Source organism: Cylas formicarius, unplaced genomic scaffold (assembly GCF_029955315.1).
Source record: "Cylas formicarius isolate icCylForm1 unplaced genomic scaffold, icCylForm1.1 PGA_scaffold_2__14_contigs__length_35257938, whole genome shotgun sequence".
NCBI classification, from domain to species: Eukaryota; Metazoa; Arthropoda; class Insecta; order Coleoptera; family Brentidae; genus Cylas; species Cylas formicarius.
This window is the reverse complement of record NW_026844319.1, coordinates 27,700,236-27,722,765: the sequence shown is the minus strand read 5'-3', so window position 1 is coordinate 27,722,765 and position 22,530 is coordinate 27,700,236. Positions and strand designations below refer to the sequence as shown.

Below are 22,530 nucleotides of genomic sequence, written 5' to 3'. Positions count from 1 at the left end.
ATCCCTCCTCTTTTTTTTGGTCGGAAATAACAACCGACCAATATGTGTTAATATATAAGAGAATTATTTTTGGGTCTAAGAAGAATATGTACTAAACATCTTAACTTTCGAGATTAGGGTGTGCCCAATATTTCACAAATATTTTTTATTTTGGCTGTCATTGATGGTAGGTACCCTGGTGTCCCTTAGACAAAAATTGTTTTAGAAATCCTCATTCATTTATTAGTAAATTTGATCAAGTGGACATGGTTTCTCTTATTAGTAAAAGTAATATGAAGTAACAGTGAAACACTTTATTGATAAAAAACCTAGCAATTGACTTGTTTTTTGTACAGAAGAATAACAATAAATTATTTCAAATTTATATAGTTATATAAATTGAACATCTCTTAGAAAGACAAGGTAGTTGACATTGACAAGAAACAAATAAATACTGATTATGTTAAGTATAAATTTCAAAGAAACTTCCACAGGATTTTGTAATACTATTTACAAAACTTTCGGATCCGTCCTGGGTCGGTTTTTTGCCTCTTCACAGCTTAACTGATTCGCATTCTCTATATCTGCTTATAGATTGATTGAGGGGGCGGAGCTAAATGAGGGGTATGAACATTGTCTCGGATGACTGATTCTCATATTGGTGAAAGGTACAGACTATTGAACTATAAAGTAATAATAATCTCCTATTCTTTATTTACAGAAATCCTAGGCACACGGACCGATACCTTAAATCATTGTTACATAACCACCCGGCCAGAAAAATATCGATTATCAACTCTCTTGTTTACAGAGCCCTAAAACTATCTCAGCCCGAGCCAGTGAACCCAGAATTAAAACACCCTACATCTGCTCTTCTCTCTAATAATTTCCTCTTTAGAGATGTTAAGAGGTTTGTCACAAAATACGCTTCACCATAACCTCCCAAAGACAATGAATTCGAAAGCTACCTGACAGTTGCCACTGTTGTGTGTTGTGTGTGTTACATTCAAAACATCACTGACCACATAGAAAAAGTTCTTAAAAAATATAACGTCAAAACTGGATTTACCATTTGTCCAAAAATCTCTCAATATATTCGATCTGTCTGGGATAAAATTTCGTTTCAAAGAATATGAAAGAGCCTTAAGACTATTACAAATAAACTCATCAGCAGTTGCTGAACACAATCATGAAACCGTGCATCAAATCTTATTGGAGGAAACTAAAATTCTTGCATCTAACTGTGTAAATGTAGAATCTATAGTAATATATAAGCAACCAAACGGTCTTAACAGCGAGTCATCAATATGGGCATCAATTCGTCCGAGACAATGTTCATGGCCCTCTTTTAGAATGCGAACCAGTTTTAGTTAAGCTTTGAAGAAGCCAACAGGCTGGTTGGCGAAACGTTAGCAAGTTCGATGCAATAACCGGCGCAGAAATAAAGAATATGTGAATATTATTAACTAATTTTACTTTTTACTAATGCAATGATAGGATGGAATAGTACGAAGTTCGATATTGTAAATGAAAATAAACGCTCGTTAAATTTGGAATGATGATTAGGGAAACCATTATTGTCTATTAAAATTGTGGATCAATTGTGAAACCTATTTTATTATAAAGATATGGTAGAGACCTTAAATTAAGAATTTTGCGGTATAATCCTTCTATGTTGTATACAGGGCGGGCCAGTTTCCTTAATTTTGTGATTAATTCTCTCCGATTTTCTAATTCCGTGTATTAGTCGGAGACAGGATTTTTTTTGTATGCGTTCACTATCTGCAACCGTTACGCAACAATTATAGGGAGTGCGGCAACAGTTAAAATGTGCCTGCACTAAGGAGTCATAGCCATATCAATGCTGTTCCTATGACAAATATTAATAATATAAATAAATACTAACATACTTCACCTGCATCACTTGGAATACCAAAGAAATTGCACTAAAAAGAAGTAAAGCACTTTGTGTGTGCGTTAATAAATAGTTAAAAAAAAATCAGTAACATCCTGTCGTACTTACAAAGTTCCATTTGTGACATGTGGGTACACTGTTATCTTTGTTTTCTAATATGAGAAAAATACTTTATCTTAAAACTTTAAAATTTTCACTATCAAATACAACACAAAGAAAGGGGCTAATGTTATATTCTGACCAAATTGATAAATTAATGGTTATCCCCACCGCAGCAACTTAGCAACTTAGTATGGCCCATTACAAAACAATGTGCATTAAGATTTCTCGTGCCATTTTATACTTTGAAATGCTATTCTCATTTTCATTTCCATTGTTGGTTAGTATAGTTTCTACCTCCAAGGAATTAGGACCATTTCATATATTCATGGTTTATTTAATTAATTGGTACCTTTATGTAAAATGAAAACAATTTTATATATGGTGGCAGCACCGTTTTTTTAACATTTTGACCAGGTTTTCATCACTATTCTTATATAGCACGTCACCGCCTTAAATGGGAAAGATTAATTTTAGTTCCTACCCTTCATATGAATGCCTTTTGTTCCTTTTTAAAAACGACTTCTCTATTCTATATATTCTATATTCTCTAAGCTTTGAAATGTGTGAAAAAATGTATTCTTTGATTTAAGTGCAAAAGTGTCGAGAGGTTTCAAAAACGTGATAGTAGTAAATTACTATTTAATTCATTTTCTATCAGACTTTGAAATTTGACAGGGCAGGAAATGGAAAATTGCATCGAAATTATTAATTCCAATCAAAGCACAATATTTTTAACAAAAAAGTGTGGAACCATTTTTTTTTCAATGAAAAAAAAATTACGGTTATGGAAATGAAAGGAAATTAGACTCCTTTTGTAAAATTAGTTCTATTGAAATTTAATTAAATGGTTGTTTAGTTTCAACAGGTCAAAATAATTTTTTACCATACCATACGTACAGTTTTTTCATCTAGCATTGGCAAAAATATGTTTTTTATTACCAATTGAAACGTAGGACCGGAAAACACATTTCAAAAATTTTCATCGTCATTGAATGACAACCATTTTAATCTATTTTTTAAAAATACTATCGTCCCGCGCCACTAAATAATCCGGCATGTGCCCTGAACTAAACTATGCCCTATATAAAATTTTGCATAGAGATAAGATTTTTGAAACTACATTATAGAATAGTCCCCACCGCCCGACCGTAAAAACCCTTTTATTTTTCCTATCTCGAAATAAAGTCACGCGATCGCTGCATATTTCTCAACGACAATAAAATAAATAATTTCGAGCGGCTTTTTATTGCTTTTGTCTTATCTAGACGCAAAATTGTCTGCGTAAAAGTATAGAAAATATAGGTCAACTTTCCTCGCGTTCGTCGGTAATATACTCGCTAATGGTTAAAACTCTAGACGAACACCCATTCGTTCTGACGAATGTATCGTTAAAACAATATTTAGGAAGTCGTCCACGCAATCGAAATTCCAAACTGCCGGTCTCAATAACTTCCAGATGGTTCGGGCCGATAAGAGAATCGATGAGGTTCGGCGTTTTCATGGGCCGAACTAAAATTTACTACGCTTCTCTCGTAAATGTTTCCACACCGAAATGTTTTTTTCGGGTTTTTTCCCGGCAAATTTTGTTAAGTCCACACGAAAAATTATCAATTATAGTGCGCGTTTGTTTTATAATAACAATGATAATATTAATAATATTCACTTAAATTTTATAAAACAAACACAAGTTTGATACATAAATTATATAATTATTCTGAGTTGAAGCGAGCCTGGAAAAAGGATGAATGATAGCTCCTGACTGCCATTTATATTAATCATTCACCTCAGCATTTTTGACATATTCTTGTGGATTTACATTATCTTAAAATGTAAGAAGTGAAGAAGGGAGCGTCATTATGTCTAACTCAGCAAATAGCAGTCAGTAATGCGAACAGATTGGATATAATATGGAACAGACCACAGTTCTCAGCACCCGTAGCGCCACTTGACAAGAAAATCTCCTCTATAAAAGTGCTGCATGAAGAGATCACAACCGCCCAAGCGGATTAAACGGACTTTAACTCTAGAATCTTGCAATAAAACCAAAATTGACATACAAACAACTATTCGACGACGACCAGTTTCTTTTGGAGACCACGCACGTTTTATTGTGGTGTAATTTTATATGTAAACTTAGTATTTTACACATCGTCTATCCGATTAATGCACCGTGCGTTCAATTTATCTTGACAACATTTTAATTGGGTGCAACTTTTTTGTTTTTAGAGATATCAATGTTTAACAAAAAAGCAAATTTCGGTTAGAAGCAAAATTTTTTTCTAAGTGACCTATTAAATGCTAATAAGATATGCCGGAATCATAATGTTTTAAATGAAGAAAATAAGGCCAATATATATTAGGATTCTATGAAGCCCATCCGGGTTCCTCTATTAGTAAAGTATATGAAGAGGCATGTATTTCTCGGGGATCAATCCACTCGGTTCTAAAAGAATATAAATATTTATTTAAATTCATTTAAATTTTGTAAAACTCAAAAACTAAGTGCAGAACAATGTCAAAGGAGGATGTAGTTTTCTTTGGATTTTTTAAATATACATAATGATAATAATAACTTTTTGAAAAACTTTTTATGAACTGATGAAACTGCCTTCACTACGAGAAAGGGTTGTAATAGATAAAATACGCGATATTGGTCTTTAAATAATCCTAGACAAATACACGAAATGAAAACCCAGGGGTACCAATCAATTAATATATGGCGTGGTGTCATAGATAGGCATATTTTGAGTCCGATATTTATATATCAAAAGTTAATTGGCGATCATTATTTTTAACTCTTAGGGCACCAAATAGAACAATATGTAAAAGAGTTACCCCCAAATATATAAGCGCTGATTATATATGATAGATATATAACATACACTTGGAAAAAAACTTGGCTACTAAGCCTATATTTCATTTTTTATTTACTTTGATATCTCTATAAACAAAAAAGTTGCAGCCAATTAAAATGTTATCAAGAAAAATTGAACGCACAGTACTTTGGTGATTGGATTTAATTTTCAGATATTTTTGAATCAAAGCGTATTTAACACCAAATGCCTTTTTTGCGAAACAACGTTCATCTTGACGTGTTTATAAAAAAAAAGCAATCACATTTGCGATTACTTATTCATGGTCCAATCTGCACGCCATAAATATATATTAATACACTGTCCCGCAGTTTCATCGCACGTTATTTTAACCGCGGAGATAGCGACCAGGCATTTTGCATTTGTCCGTATTAAAACTCCTCAGCTGGTACACCCATATTTTCGTTTCAGCTGGAGTTTTATAAATCCCATTTAAAATGTTACGTTCGCCATTTCGGTCGGCAGCTAAAGTAATACAAAGTTTGCCGTTTTAAATCACTTTGGAAATTTATCGCAGCTATATTTCGACTACCGTTTAAGTCCCGTCCTCTTCTAAAATATAGAGCGTTTATTAAGCACTCTAGTGACGACTGTTAAAGGGTCAAGTTTGCTAACTTCAGGATTAATTTGAAAATTTAACCATAACTCTTGGTAGATTGTACTCGAAATTTTTCGTTTTCCTAACACTATGGGAAACTCGAATTTTCCATCTTCATAGATGATAAACCTTACAAAATACTGAAAAATATGCAAAAAGAAAATAATTTCTTGTTTTTTCCAATAGAGGGCGCTCCATGTGGAATAGAAAATATTTGTATCTGTATATACAATGACAGTGACAGATTACAAATTACAGTTACAATTAATGGGACTCAGAAGACCTATTACGATACCTTCCATATTTATAGAGCTTTATCTAAATTTTCCTCCCTGTTGTCGTAGGTCGATGTCCTAGGATCAAATCGCAGTCTCGATAGGCCTTCGTATTGGTATACTTGAGTGGCTGCTTCCTCTTCTTCTTGACATAAAATGTTTTTATAAACCTACCATGATAATTTTTAGTTTTTTTCAATATAGGGCGCTCCATGTGAAAGAGAAAATATTTGTATCTGTATATACATTGACAGTGACAGATTACAAATTAAAGTTACAATAACTGGGACTCGAAGACCTATTATGACACCCTCCATATTTATAGAAGTTTATCTAAATTTCCCTCCCTGGTTAGGTTCCACAGCTGTTGTAGCTGGAAGTCCTAGGACCCAAATGCACTCTCGATAGGCCTTCGTATTGGTATACTTGAGTGGCCGCTTCCTCTTCTTCTTGACACAAAATGTTTTTATAAACCTACCATGATAATTTTTAGTTTTTTCCAATAGAGGGCGCTCCATGTGAAAGAGAAAATATTTGTATCTGTATATACATTGACAGTGACAGATTACAAATTACAGTTACAATTACTGGGACTCGAAGACCTATTATGACACCCTCCATATTTATAGAGGTTTATCTAAATTTCCCTCCCTGATTAGATTCTACAGCTGTTGTAGCTGGAAGTCCTAGGATCCAAACGCACTCTCGACAGGCCTTCGTATTGGTATACTTGAGTGGCTGCTTCCTCTTCTTCTTGACACAAAATGTTTTTATAAACCTACCATGATCTTCATTTCTTTCTTTCATAATTTAGTAAGTCTGTTGTAAATTAGGCAAATGGATTTATGAGGAATTCCTTTTAGTGTCTTAAATTGAATGTGAGATTTTCTAGAAAGCAACTGGCTAAATAAGACGCTGAGATATTTTGTTTCCTTGGAAAATTATAAATTTTCTCTATATACATCTGGTGACTTCAGTCCTATAAGGACTCGCCCTTTATTAAATGGAATAACTATTATTTCTCTCCCTCTTCTCATTTCCCAGCACTGGGAATTCTTTATGCAAGTTTCTATCCATTCGCACCATTGCAAGACTGTGTTGGTTTGGCAATAATTTTCAGTAAACAACGGTCGTATATGACCCAAAAAAAGTTAATATCTGGTTTTTATAAAGAATATTTTTTTTTTCGTAAAATTACTTCAATTTAATTAAACGCACTGTACATCTGTTCTTCTTCTTGAACCGCTGAAAAAGTGTCAATTTTACAAAGATAAAGTAATCTGGGCATTGGTCTCTGAAAGCAACCATTTTAGCGTTGACGCTGTATTAGTAGTAAATAAAATTAATGATTTTTTTTGAGAGTGTATTTTGTTGTCTCAACACGCACAAAATGTCCTTTCTATACAGTCTGTCCAAGATAAGGATGTCTATCATGGGGATATTAGAAATCATACGAAGATGGTTAAATTATAAAAAAGTTTCAAAACGTAACAAGTGCGGTAAACGGCATTTGACTCACGCGTTTATTTGACACGAGCGGAGCGAGAAAATATAATTCTACATTGTTTAAATCAGAAAAGAAACATTACAATTAAGAAAAATAAATAACGTATTGTTAGCTGCGCTGCTAATTTTATCCTGAGAAAACAACAAATTTCACCGGTGCAAATTTTGAAGTTGCCCAACGCTGCTGACGAAGAAAGGCGAGGAACATTTTCCGAATAGTATATTAAGAGGTGCCAGAACGATAAGATACTTAATTAATTCTGTGCGTCACCTCAACATCTTGGAGCACGATGCTGAAGACGCTGTGGACAACTTACCACTTGCAAAAGTTAGAGACTGTAGCTTTCGTTATTCGTTATTGCAAAAATTGCTTACTTAAATTGGACAGTGACAAGGTGTTATCTGTGTTTGGAAAATTATTATCATTTATTTGAACGTTCTTTATAATTATTGTTTTCTTATATTAGGTTCTATTTAAGTGATTTTTTTTTAAATTTGTAAAATCTTCCGGACTGATGGGAAATTTTAGTTTCAACAGCACGTTATTAACCTTTTCCAATCTAACCACATTCTGTTATAGTTTCCAATATCCCTGTTGTACGCTTAATCCAAAGCTACGAGTCTGTACGAACTTTTGTCTTGGAATGAACAGCACGTCAGGAATAGAAGGAGTGCTTTGTTTCCGGACTCTTCCGGGGCGCATTTTCCATTAGCGCCCGCGACAAAATAAAATAACGTAACCGAATTAAACGGCCCTTAAAGCAGCAACGAAAAGCGACCGACGTAACCGATACATTTACGAAACTCAATTTACTTAATTTCTATTTGCAACGAGCCTTCGCGTCACTGCGATGCAAATTGACAATAATACAATAAAAGCCGGACTCTATCCGCTGGAACCGAAAATGAACGATAGGGTAGTTTCGAAGTAATTCAAACGAGCCGGACGGAGCGCGTCGCGACGGAGCGGTAGATTTAAAACGAATTTAAATATAAATGAAGTTAATTGAAAATGGAATTGCCGGTGGCCGAGCGAACCGGGAACGACTTTTTCGCGACGAGCATGAAATGAAAACGCGAATATCGAAGCCGAATTAAGCAAATCAAACGAAACGGCGGGTCTTTCGTCACAAAATTTGTCACATCCGAAGGCATATGGCGGCTATAAAAGAACACATTTTTTTTAACTTTTACAATTATGATAACGAAATGATATAAGAATCAATTCAGATAAGGCATTTTCATATAAAACAAATTTTACATGTAAATACAAAAAACAAAATCCATTACATAAAATAAATTACAATTTTTATGGACCTTCTCCAGCGGCGGCGATGATATTAATATATTTCTAAATTGTAATAAACACAGGACAGTATCTCAATTCAATTGGTACGTTTTTTGGGGGCATATTTTCATTCAACACTTAGGGGAACGGTTGTGTGAAGCAATTGTCTGAATAAATGTCTTATAAGATCAGTCCATAAAAACAATGCATATAGCAGGTCAGCGTGTCTGCAGTCCAGAGGAAAGTCACAAGATAATAAGTTTTCTTTTGCGAAGACTTTGATTTTATATAATTTTGGTAAGGTTATTTCAAACATTCTATGCATTTATTTGTATTATGTAAGGTTTTCTTGCAAATATTAAAGAAAAAAAATTCTAAAACATTTTTTTTATTCGGTAAAAAGTTGAATCCTATTTAAAAAAAGTGAAAAAAACTTTACTTAGACTTTTTTGAGTGAAATCTTCATCTTTTTGCCAGAAAGCAAAGTTATATGTTTTTAAGGGCATATCCTGTTTCAACATCCAGCAGTAGTCCATCTGTCTTGGTATCGCCGTTCCATTTCCTTAATGATCTGATTAAACGTCTCTCCCTATTCTTCGCTAACTGCTCCAACATTTTCAAGTGTGCGAACAGAAAATGCACTTTCAAACTGATAGTTCAACCTAGATCATGAGGAACTGGTCGAATAGCAGAATCAAGATTGGAATACACAATCTGTTTATTTTTTATGTTGAATCTTTCAACATTACACTAACAAAAATAACAATCATCCCTGTGATACCGATGCTCTCGCCATACCGTAGGAACACCAAAGCTGAAACATTTCTTCCTAAGTTTTTGCCAGTTCCTTAATGCTTCTTCGCAATCGAAACACACAACATGAGGAGCCCAGGATTTGTGTTTGTCGGCAATTTTTACAGCAAAATAAGCATGGTATACATTTTTCACAAAATAATTTATAGGTTGCTTTTACTTAAAAATCAATCAATAACATGGAACAAACATATTCATGTCATAGGTAAATAAAATAACATTTATAAGATATAGAGCGCTATAAAAAAATGACGTGATATAAATAAGATTCCCCAAAAATAAACAAATAACAGCTTTCAAATATTAAAATCACTGTAGACCTAACATAAACTTTCCCCTCATTACACATTGTTGACTAGAAATATATTAAAAATAATCTATATCTTTTAGGTTCACTCGTTGTGGATTTCTTCTGCATCGAGTACTAACTTTGTGTTACTGACGTTTCTTGCTCGACAACGTCAGCAATGCACAAGTTATACAGGCTGCACTAGTTTTTTTTTTAAATAAATGAAAATAACATTCTAACAAGAGATAGAGATTTCCTACAATTGTCAATTTTAGACTCCAACCGTTGCGGTGTGAGTTGCTTCCCAAAGACCATAACTGCTTTTTGGGTTACATAAAAAATTCGAAAACAAATAAATTTCGCTTGACAAAAGACTAAATAAATATACTACCACGTGGCTTTCATATATACATTACACATTTTATCTGCAACTGTGATAAAAACGTCACTAATTTTGACAAGCCTGGATTTGTTGTTGAATGCATGAAGTAAATACAATCTAATCTAACCAGGAATAAAATTTCAAACAAGAAAATTAGCATATCGTATATTGGACTAGTAAATCCCAGATATTAAAATACTTAGGAAAAACATATCATACATATCCTTAGTGTATTCTAAGCAAGTCCATTAAAGAATAAGAAACCACACAAGAAACATATTCGAACATGCTAATGTATTACTTTTATTTTATTTATTATTATGTCAAATCGACCTTCAGCAGATGATCAGAATGAAAGTCACCTTCACCATACCAAATTCCATTCATTAAAGGACTTTTTCTACTCCCGTCTGTAAAATGCCTAATTGCCCACCGATCTAGTGTGCGGGAAGCGTCACTTTACCACGTCAGTATCGTTTCGCACGGATCCGGGCCACTTCGGATATTTCCGGGATTTTAGCACACAGGTTGGGGAGCAATCGGATGTTTTCGGAGATATTTGAGTCAAATGCCGTTTACCGCACTTGTTGCATAATATAATATAAACAATTTGTTTAAGTTAATTTGTTTAGTTATTTGTTCATTGCCTAGACTTGATTAAGAAATATAAAGGAAACAGATAAGTGACTAATAGTGAATATAGCGATCTTTTGCGCATCGACAACATTCAAATGGAAATTGCTGTCAAGGGACGCAAGAAAAAAGTTCAAATACAAGAAGCCCACACGCCAGACATCATCATACAAGAGAATTAAACGAGACAACAACTCTAACTAAAACTAGCCAAAACTGAACTTCCGTTCAATTCAGATATATCGAAGAAAACGCCAACTCATAATAATCAAAAACTAGTCGCTAGCTGTAGAATTACAACAGAGAAGCAGGATAAAATTGGCCTGGTGCAGTTGTGCCTCAGAGCTTACTTTCTTTTTCAACTTATTCGTCGAGGATGATCTTGGGCAATCGGGCTAATGACACTTGAATATATAGTTTTGGTTAGTTTGAGGTTCTTCGTATTCCCATTGATAAACGAGACCGGATGTTGAATGAAACTTATTAAAGCAAAATTAGTTCAGTCTTTAAATTACATCAAGCATGTCGAAATTGGCATGGCAATTACAATTTCACGAGTGGTGATTCATAAGTGGCTATCCGGTTATCTAAAGAGGTATGAAACGCGGACGAAAACAAAAAAAAATCGAGACCCGAGGCCCCACCAGCACCGTCATTAGCCAATCGAGTTCCGGCCCGTAGGGTGGTGAAATAATACCGCCGTCCTAATGGAAGGATCCCAAATTGTCACTGGAGACACGTAATCAGAGAAAATTCAAACCCCGGAGCCCAATTGTCGGAGTACGGATGCAAATTTTGCCGATACATGGCGGTGCTCCCTTTCATTAACTGGATGTGTGTCGTTGTAATTCCGGGTTTTGCCCGGCGTACAATATATATGTTATCGATTGTCTCGTTGGTCCGTTTTGCGGATCGGATAGGGGTGGGACGAGGGAAAAACAACGGCGGCTACGAAATCGTAGTATTTTCTTAATTAAAAGCGACACCCTAACAGAAAGCCCTATGGTTTAAAAGTCCTTAGCAAAATTTGAGTAGGTATTTGCCTTTTTAAAATTGGATTATCTAATAACTTTATAATTTAGTATAAAAGGTGTGACAAATTATTTAAAAAAATATAAATTATGCAATTTCTAACAATGTGAAGAAATTGCGCGAAGAATTCCAAAAAATTCCAAGGAACTATAAGCAATCAAAGAATTACGGTTGCACTCTTGTATATTCTGAATATGTACATAATTCTCCAGTGCATCGTTTGACACAATCCTACATCTGCAAAGGCTATGATGTTCGCGATCTCGGGTATAAAAATCAACTGGCTCTCCAGAATAACGTCCAAGTCCAAGACCATTGTTTATGCTGTATATACATAATTAATAATTGGAATTGTTGCTCCTACTGGAGTTAATAGCATGGCATTTTTTCACATCAAGCTCCACTCTTATGAAGAACTTCAAATCATCAGCAAAGGGAAAAGAGTTACTTTTTTTTTAAGGACATTTGAACATCGTTAATATAAACTTGCGTGCATAGAAATCGGCCCACAGTACATTTTTGATTTTAGTTTTTTTTTTCTAGAAACCTATTCATCTGACCCAAAAAATAAACATGCTATTTAGAAGACAAATTAATATGCTTTAGTATGAGGTTAAATTTGTCAATAGTGTTGATCTTTTCTATGCTTAGCTACGGTTAAAGGAATGAAACGTGTTCATGCAGTAGTTAAAGTGATAGTAACAAACTTACTTTTCAATCAAACTTGCTGATGTTTCGCCAATCGTCCTGTTGGCTTCTTCAGAGGTTAATTGAAACTGGGTCGCATTTTACTCTGTACCTGCATATATACTGTTTGACGGGGGCGGAACTAACTGAGGAACATAAGCACCGTCACCGAACATAAGTTTGATTCAACAAAAACCGACGCAGGAGGAATCCAGAAGTGGAACGTAGTGCAGTAGCCTATGGAAGTTTCTTTGAAAAATTATTAACAAACTTGTTATTGACTTAAATGGTACGATGGTACGAGGAGACTGGATCCTTTGCTAGGTGCCTTGGAATAGGCAGAAGGTGAATTACAACGTCTCTTGGACAGCGAACAGTGAGAAGAAGACTGAAGGAAATTAACTTGATCCCAAAAACTGTAGTTGGTGCAAAAACTCCAGCTTATCGACAAGCATGCCTACGCTTTGCACGAGATCATCTAAATTGGACATTGGACCAGATGAGACCAGAATATGCCTTTTTGGTAGTGACCGACAAAAAAGTGTACTGAAGACCGGAAGAGCGGTTTGCAGAATTTTGCAATAAAGGGCGGAGCCCTTATGTAGGATTTTCTGCATGATATGGGGTGCAATTTCTATGGAGGCACGAACCGACCCTGTTTTCCTTCGTAGGTGGGCATGGTTAAGGAGCAGGAGGTTTAACAGGTACTAGATACATCGAGGACATTTTATCAGATCACGTGGTACCATATGTCGACTACATGGGAGAAGAAGATAATGCTAAGCCGCACATCACAAGGATGGTGCAAGATTGCATGCAGCAATCTAATTGAACATTTATGGGATGAGCTAAAACCGAGAATTCGAGCTAGACTTCGTAACCCAACCTCGATCCCAGAGCTTATTGTTGCAGTAGAGGATGAGTGGCTCAACATCCTACAAGAAACAATTGCGAACTTGATTCTATCTATCCCTAACGAAGCAATATATATTATTAGAGCAAGACGGAGTCATACCGATTATTAAAAAATAACTGTTGCGTTGCTATGTTGCTCTATTTGTTTTTAGTAAGAAAAAGAAGATTGTTTTCATTAATTTTACTATGCTAAACTTAAAAAGGATAATAAATTTTAACCAATTGAACCTTACATTAAACAATATGAAATTGAAGTCAAAAGTTCACAATGGGACGATTTCTATGCGCGCAATTTTGTATGTTGAAGAGACGTTGCGAATCCTGCGGCACCGCTAAAGACACTTTTATTATAATTAAATTTGATTTTTTAATTTTCTATTACGTGTTAAAAATAAGAGAAGGACATATACAAATCCATCGTTCACGCTATACGCCAGTGATTGTAAACTTCAAATCGCTTATGCGACGAATTGCTTGCGGCAAACTGCTGGCGTTAAATTTTCCTACACCCAACACCAGGTACGCACTTTCTGCGCCTATTGCTGTTTATTTTGCAAATTTGCTGGTTCGACGATAGGCGCAAATGAAACGGACAAACACACGCTTTAATTCGTCAACGTTTCGACGTCAATTACGGAGCAATCGAACCCCAGAATAAACGTCAAGCAGAAACGACAAATTGGGTCCGAAATATTTCAACGGGGTTAATGATTGTAATAGACTTAAGATTATTATTATTATATTATAAGCATGAAAAAATAGAAATTGTTGGTTTGTAAATAACAAATTAAAACTAAATGGGAAAAAAACTAAAACAATTTTCGCTAGTTTGGAAACCACATAAATAACGGTCTATTTTTGAGCATTTCACAAATTATTAAGATATTAAAGTAAATTTGCAATTGTACCTGCCAATGGAAAAAAGTTAATATAAAAGCGGGATCTAATTTTTTGAGATGCGAGATGTCAACGTTTTATGCTAATGACACCATTACCTCTTACGTTACTTCATGTTTTTTTTTTCCTTTCGAAGGCTCATAAAAGTTTTGCTTGAAAATGAAGTTGCTAATAATTTGTTTTATTATTATTAGTGTCAAGTATTATGTGCATATATATTTTCACATTTTTTTCTTAATTCAAATTGTTCAAACTAGTTATAAATGTATTCTACTCACTCACTCACGTGCGAAAAGAGCCACTTTACCACTTCAGTTTCGTTTCCCACGGATCCGAGCCACTTCGGACATATCTGGGATTTTACCGCACGGGTTTGGGCGCAATCGGATGTTTTCGGAGATATTTGATATTTAAATTTTGACGTTTGTCAGTTCTGACGGTCATATCAGGGAATGCATTCGCGTTGTTTTGCGAAAATGTACCCAAAAACCAACGGTCGTAAAAAAAAGTATAATATGCAATACGTTCGGTAAACTTTTTAAGTCCCTCGTTTATTAAACACTCGCTCCGCTCGTGTCAAATAAACTCGTGAGTCGAATTCCGAAATTCGTTTTTGGAAATTTATTATTTATTATTAAAAAACATTTAAAAAAATGATTAAGCGTTATTATTTTGCTTACTAACACTGGCAAAGATTCCCGAATAGATTTTAGTGAGAACATTATTGAATTGTGTCCCCAAAATAGTATATTATGCAACAAGTGCGGTAACCGGCATTTGACTCACGAGTTTATTTGACACGAGCGGAGCGAGTGTTTAATATACGAGTGAGTTTAGCGAACGTGTTGCATACTATACTTTTTCTACGACCGTTAGTTTTTGGGAACATTTTCGCAAAACAACACGAATACGTTCACAAACGTCAAAATTCAAAGCGTGGGAAATATCTTCGAAAACATCTGATTGCGTCCAAACCCGTGCGATAAAATCCCGGAAATGTCCGAAGTGGCTCGGGTTCGTGGGAGACGACACTGACGTGGTAAAGTGACGCTTCCCGCAAGATAGATCGGTGCGTAATTAGGTATTCTACAGACGGGAGTAGAAAAAATAATTTGTTCAATTATCAGTGTTAAAAAGTTTCAACACCATTTGTTTAATTAAAACAACTGATCAAGCGGACTTCTTTGACTGATAATACGACAAAAGGTTTCCTAGTAATTTGTGATATAAACATTGCAAATTATTTCGCCCATAAAACAAGTCACCAGTCCAAATACTTTTTCATCCAGCAACGCGAAACATTCTTGCTTTTAAAAAAATACTAACTCACTCTAGTGTTCATTAAAAAACAAACATTTTCTCTAGGCTGGGCTTGCGCAGAAATTTACAGGAGTGCTCTCAAATGGAGGTGTTTTACGTCTTGTCCGTGTTTTCTCTTTACTCCTTGATAATCGCTCGTTGCTATTCTTAATGGCGAGGCAAGTATCACTTGAAATGATAAAATGAAGCTGTACTTTTTCACACTGGAACATTGACCGTCAATAGGTTTTACAACATTTATATCGAAACTACTTTATAAATAAATAGATAATAATAATAGACATGTTTCGATCATTTGGCGATGCGTTGTTTGATAGTTATTTTCGGGTTGACAGTGAGATGCCCAGTCCAGATAATAGCTGTTCTATTAGGCCAATTAAGATTCCGAAAAAAAAAAATTTTTATCCGATTTGAACTGAACAAAATTCGGCTTCAGGGTGGAGCCCATATTTTTGTTATTCTTCATGTGCCTTGTGCGTTACGAACTTTGGCTATCATTATAACAATTCTAAATTTATTTACCATACTTGTCAATCCAAATCACTGGCATAAGTCACGAATGATTTCTTCTTCCTGATACTCATCTGTCTGTTTTTTTCTGGAATGCCTTTTCCCATCAGTTGAATGCTTCTAGCTTGTCCATTGCTGTTTCCATCACTGTCCATGCCCCATAGTGATAAGATTATTTAATGTCATTTCTTGTCCATGGGGCGTTCCATACGAAAAACATAACCTTACTTTTCTTACTTATACGATGAATATAATTTTAGAATATGCGCATTATGAACCGTTGCTAAGATATCTACCGACGACTTTGAAACAGCTCATTGTCGCTTCTGTAGTGTATTTATTCTTCGACCGGATGACAAAAATCTGGTCGCAGGTGACAATTAATCGATAAATTTCAAAATCGGGGTTTCACGTTTCAATATCACACACATCCTATCAAAAAAAAAAAAAAAACGCAGAGATAAAACGATAACGCGACTTTAAGATTTCGCAATTTTGAAGTATTCTATAGCCGACCTTCATAGATATGAGACCGACAGAAAATAATAAATACTTGCGTTGAAACATGAAGTGGTTCTGCAGTTGCAGCGACAGCGGCAGCAACCGTATCACGCGTGTCACTCACAAAACAAGGCACGAAGATGGCGAAGGGTTTCCAGCGAGACGAAACTCCAGAAGGCAAGGTGTTAGGGCCACTCCAGTCCAGTACCACCCTGGTGAAGAACTGGATGATTTTCCCCGCTATCCAAAGTCGCCAGAGTAAGGTACCGTATTACTTAAGACTACCCAGTATAATGTTTTGCTCGGTGTAGGGAAATGGAGATAATCAAGAACGCGCTGAACGATAACGAATTCCTCAACAAAATTCTCAACGAGGATGTAGCGGAGAAGATAGCGAACGCCATGACCGTACGTCAGGTCAAAGCTAAAGAGACTCTGATTAAGCAGGGCGACGGAGGGTCGGAAATATTCGTTTCTTACAAGGGCACTTACCAGGTAACGTAGTAGGGAAAGCGTTCGCCGTCGCTAAATTTTCATCCGTAGATTTTTATCGACGGAAGAATGAAACATCAGTTCTCAGACACAAGAGTATTCGGAGAACTGGCATTGCTTTATAACGAGAAGCGGCTGTCTTCGGTGATCTGTTCAGAAGATGGCGTCGTGTGGGTTCTGAGCAGGCGGGCATATCAGACAATAAAGACGTACACCGTCTTAAAGAAGGAGGAGGAAGTTTTCAAGTTCCTGCAGAACGTAGAAAAGATCAACACCAAGAGTGCCGAGGCGCTTAGAGTCGTCGCCAATCTTGTTACTCAGCATTTTTTCAAATCGGACACCAAAATTATTAGGGAAGGTAAAGCACTCGGATATTTCCCACGCTTGAATTTTGACGTTCGGCAGTTCTGACGGTCATGCCAGTGAATGTGTTCGCGTTGTTTTGCGAACATGTACAGTCGTAGAAAAAGTATAATATGCCACACGTTCGGTAAACTTTTTAAGTTACTCGTTTATTAAACACTCGCTCCGCTCGTGTCGAATAAACTCGTGAGTCAAATGGCGTTTACCGCATTTGTTGCATGATTTACTATTATCAGCAAGTGGTTTCACAGAACAATTGAGTAAATATTATAAAAAATTAAACATTGGCCACAAAATACTAAGCAACCATTTTAGCAAAATAAAGGTTTACTCACTAATTTTCCCTTACATAATTTAGTTAAATATCTAGACTATACTTTGACGAGAAGCCTGCTGCTAACGGGTTTAATTCTTCAATAAAATATTTATTTTTCTCAATTAATTAAAATGTTGTGCAAATCCAATTTTAACTTACAACGATACATAATTTCAGGTGACCATGGCGATTTATTTTACATAATCAGGGCGGGCACGGTAACGGTGTCCAAGAGCGGCGAAGGTGTTGTCGCGAAACTGGCAAAACATCAGTGTTTCGGAGATCTTGCATTGCAAAACGAGAATTTCCGCAAAGCCACAGTCACCGCGGATCCACCAGGTCTATAAGTATATCAATTCGGCACCGGTACTAACGTTACACGTTTATTTAGGGGTGGAATGTCTCACCTTGTCGAGGTCGGCTTTTCTGAAATATTTCGGCGACGTGAGAATTACCGAAATAGACGTCGAACGTGCGAAATCCATTGTCCAATTACCCCCGGAATTCCAAAACATACACCTAGACGACCTGAAATCGGTCGCGACCATAGGAGTCGGTGGCTACGGTAGGGTCGACCTGGTGCAGCACGTTACACGCAAAGAGCTTGTGTTCGCTTTAAAGAAGATGGCAAAAGCGGAGATTGTTCGCGAGCACATGGAACATCACGCCGTGAACGAGAGGTTCATACAGGTGTTCGCTCTTCTATTTCATCGTGAACCGCCTCCATCTCAATTTTTTCCAGATGAACACCAGGTCTGACTTCATAGTACGTCTATATAGGACGTACAAAGACACCAAGTATATATACTTCCTGATGGAGTCGTGCCTGGGAGGAGACCTTTTCGCTCTTTTGCAAAACCAAAAGCTCCAAAAGTTCTCGGAACGTCACGCTCAGTTTATAGCCGGCTGTGTGGTCGAAGCCCTCGATTACCTTCACACAAGAGGCGTCGTTAGTCGCGACGTGAAACCGGAAAACGTCATGGTCGCCGCGAACGGTTACTTCAAGCTGACCGATTTCGGGTTCGCGAAGATGGTACCCAACGGATCGAAGACGTTCACATTTGTCGGTACCCCCGAGTACCTCGCACCCGAGGTCATCCAAGGAAAAGGTCATAACAAGGCGGTCGATTACTGGGCCCTCGGAATACTCATCTACGAGTTGCTGGTAGGGAGGACTCCATTCCGCACGAACGATCCTTCTCATAACCGGACGCTGGATAAAATCTTAAAAGGGATCGAGTTCGTCCATTTTCCGGATTACGTCAGCACAGAGTCAAAGAAGATCATCTACAAGCTGTGCAAGGTGGACTCGTGGGATCGACTGGGTATGTCGAAGGACGGCATTAAACAGATCAGGAAGAATAGGTGGTTCGCAGGTGCGTCGATTTGAGCTTTATTTTATCGGGTGCCATTTGGAAGGGGCGTTTCAGGTCTCGATTGGGATAGATTGGCTAGAAGTCACCTGCAGTCACCGTTCAAACCGAAGCTACGAAGTCAGACGGACACATCATATTTTAGGGAAAAATACAGGAAGAGTTTCAAGGAGGTGGACGACGAAACGTCGGGTTGGGACGTGAATTTTTAGGGAAAGGTTTGGGACGTATGAAGAAACGAACCCCCCTAGACGCAAATACGTCCTTTGGTGATCGCTGGTGATAATATTAGAAGCTAATTTTCGAGAACGAAACGTTTTTATTCAACTCAGGCGCAAAAGCTCTTTTAAATGAAATCATTAAAAATCTAGGGCTTGTTACATTTTCCAAACCTTTCTTCGGTAATGTAAAATGTAAATAATATATAAGTGTAAGGATAACCTTTCATTTAGTTGTTTTTATTATTTCTTACCAAAAACCTTTGCATTGTCCAAATTGACATTTTTTTATAATATATTAAAAAATGCGTGTATTCTTGAAAATATCTGAAAATACAATAAAAACATTAATTTAAATTTAAGATGTAAAATAAATTAGGTTGGAAAAACGTTTGTCCAGTTTTTTTGAAAACTGAAAACGAAACAACTTAAAAAATTAATATATATATATATATATATATATATATATATATATATATATATATATATATATATATATATATATATATTTATATATATATATATATATATATATATATATATATATATATATATATATATATATATATATATATATATATATATATATATATATATATATATATATATATGTATATATATGTATATATATATATATATATATATATATATATATATATATATATATATATATATATATATATATATATATATATATATATATATATATATATATATATATATATATATATATATATATATATATATATATATGTATATATATATATATATATATATATATATATATATATATATATATATATATATATATATATATATATATATATATATATATATATATATATATATATGTACCTATCGGTTCAGAACGTCCTTCGACGTTGGCCGGCACCTAAACTCGTTTTCTTCTACCTGTTGGTTGCCAGTGGAGTATCCTTTCCGGCCATCGGGTATTTGACATTGTTTCCACGTGTCCGTACGAAGTGCGTCATTGTGCCTTCTAATCCCATTCGCTGTTTTATGGTATCGTTTCTTGTTCTTTCTCTTCGTGAAATGCGCATTGATCTTCTAATTGCATCCATCTTGACAGCCTCAACCCTTTTCTTATGTCTATCGGAAATTCTCCATGTCTCTGATCCATATAAAAGGGTGCTTTTTACCATTGATTCATAGATATTAAATTTCCGTTTCTTGGATATTTTTTTGCTCCATAGGATACCATTCAGAGCTCCTATTACTTTTTTGGCTTAGACTATTCGTTTTTCTATTTCTTTTGCATCTGTTCCAGTGTTGTCGAATGTGATGCCCAGATATTCATATTCCTGACATTGAAGGATTTCTTGGCCATTGCCTAATTCCAAATTTCCGTCCTGAGTTCCCACACATAGATACTTTGTCTTTGCTATGTTGACTATCAAGTCCCATTCTTTATACTCCTCTATTAGTTTTCGAATCATATATTGCATATCATAAAAAATTAATAAGCTGCATAAATATTTGTAAAGCAAAAATCGACTGGTGAAGGACAAAGAAAAATATGAGCGAAAAATTAAAAAAAAAATTGCCAGAATGATAGAGAGACTGTTAAATGGAAAGCTTGGGCGTATACTCAAAAATCCACGCAAATTCAGCCGAGAATCTACGTGGATTTTAAACTGGATCCGGATCAAACGGTTTTAAGGGCATTAAAAAGGACGAAACATAGGTACAAGGACGACGGGCGAAATCCCTTAAAGCCGATCGTTATTTATAATTGTTTTAATCTGTTAGTCGATCGGTCGCAAATTTTGCAAAATCCGGTTTAATCTTTTTGGCGCAGTTTTTTCCCTTTTTTGTCGATACGTAGCCGTTTGTTTCGACGGTTGTAATCGCGGCGAGCCGTGAGGGTAGAGCGAAAACTTTACGTTTTAATAAATCTCGCAACTTTAACGATGACAGAAAAGCACGGTTTCTCTTTCAAGTTGGTAGCTTCGGTTAGTTTGTAAGGTTGCTATTAATAAACCGCTTTTGTATGGTAGTGCTTTTTCATACAACGCCGAAATACATTTAAAAACATTTATAAACACATTAAACTTTTTAATTAATTAATTTAATTAATTAATTAATTAAGAAATATGAAGAAATAACATCTTATAACCTTAAACATAAAACAAACGTCTTTATAATTTAGCATTTATTTGGACATTGTTACTAATATACTTAATTTGAAATTTAGATTATGTTTATTGTTCTATTTAATGCAACATATATATACAGGGTGACGCAATATTGTGGCAAAGTACTATATTTCCCATATTAACCAATATTTTGAAAAACATTTTAATCGAAAGACCAATATTTTATTATTTTTTTCAATTAAATAAGGTGTTTCATAAAAGAGTAGCAATATATTTATACTTTACATATGATTTTACGTATTACTGTTCCTGCAAACTATTTTTTTAATATGTTTTTTACAGTTTAAGTTTATGTAGCTTCTATTGAAACATTTTTCAAAATAAAGTTAAGTCACGCTATTGTGTGTAGTTTTTTTTAGAAAGGTATGGCTGTGTCGCACCCTAAATAGGGTGAATAATTTTGTTGATTAAAGTATCATATCAGTTATTCCTTAATTAGTTGCAAGACGACCAAAACGCGGGAAGAAATCAAATCATAAAAAAGCTGTGAATCTGTGCTGAATTTCATTCAAATATACATAAGATTATCAAGGATTCATAACCTTACATAGCATCTTAGCTTGGAACGCATTGTATCAAGCTATATTTCCAACCCCGTCGTTATTAATGTACAAACTAACTAATTTTTGAAAGAAACTTCCACAGGCTACTATAATACTATTTGCAAATCTTCTGGATTCCCCTTGCGTCGGTTTGTGCTGAGTCGAACTTGCTGATGTTGCGCTAATCACCCTATTGGCTTATTCAACTGATGGCATTCCACTTATATGCTGCTATATACATTGTTTCGGATAAATCAATGATTCTCAAATTGTTCAGTTGTTTACAGATTTCCATGAATTCTCGGAAATTTCTCTGGCAGATGAACTGATTACATGCAAGAATTTTAATTGGATCGAATAAGATTTGAAGTCCGATTTCAACTTTTAATATATGGTCAATAAGGTGTGAATGACAGAAAGGACAACAGTTAACTCTGTGGGCTTGCTATCCTAGACCTAACAACTTAACAATCTTAACTGCAACTCGGGTTATCTTTCACCCATATGGGAATCAGTCATGCGAGACAATGTATA

The 22,530-nt window shown here is 35.3% G+C and overlaps 2 protein-coding genes across 4 annotated transcripts in view; one reads left to right on the top strand and one right to left on the bottom strand.

Annotated features, from left to right (window-relative positions):
- LOC132698043 (hemicentin-2) overlaps window positions 1–22,530 on the bottom strand; it is a 456,593-nt gene that overhangs the window by 222,913 nt on the left and 211,150 nt on the right. The window lies entirely within an intron of this gene.
- Window positions 16,443–19,540, top strand: LOC132697975 (cGMP-dependent protein kinase, isozyme 1-like). The gene is made up of 7 exons (XM_060663780.1): window positions 16,443–16,773; window positions 16,827–17,010; window positions 17,059–17,365; window positions 17,864–18,025; window positions 18,078–18,376; window positions 18,429–19,062; window positions 19,117–19,540. Exons 1-7 carry the CDS (start codon window positions 16,580–16,582, stop codon window positions 19,269–19,271), a joined length of 1,935 nt encoding a protein of 644 aa, XP_060519763.1. The 5' UTR covers window positions 16,443–16,579; the 3' UTR covers window positions 19,272–19,540.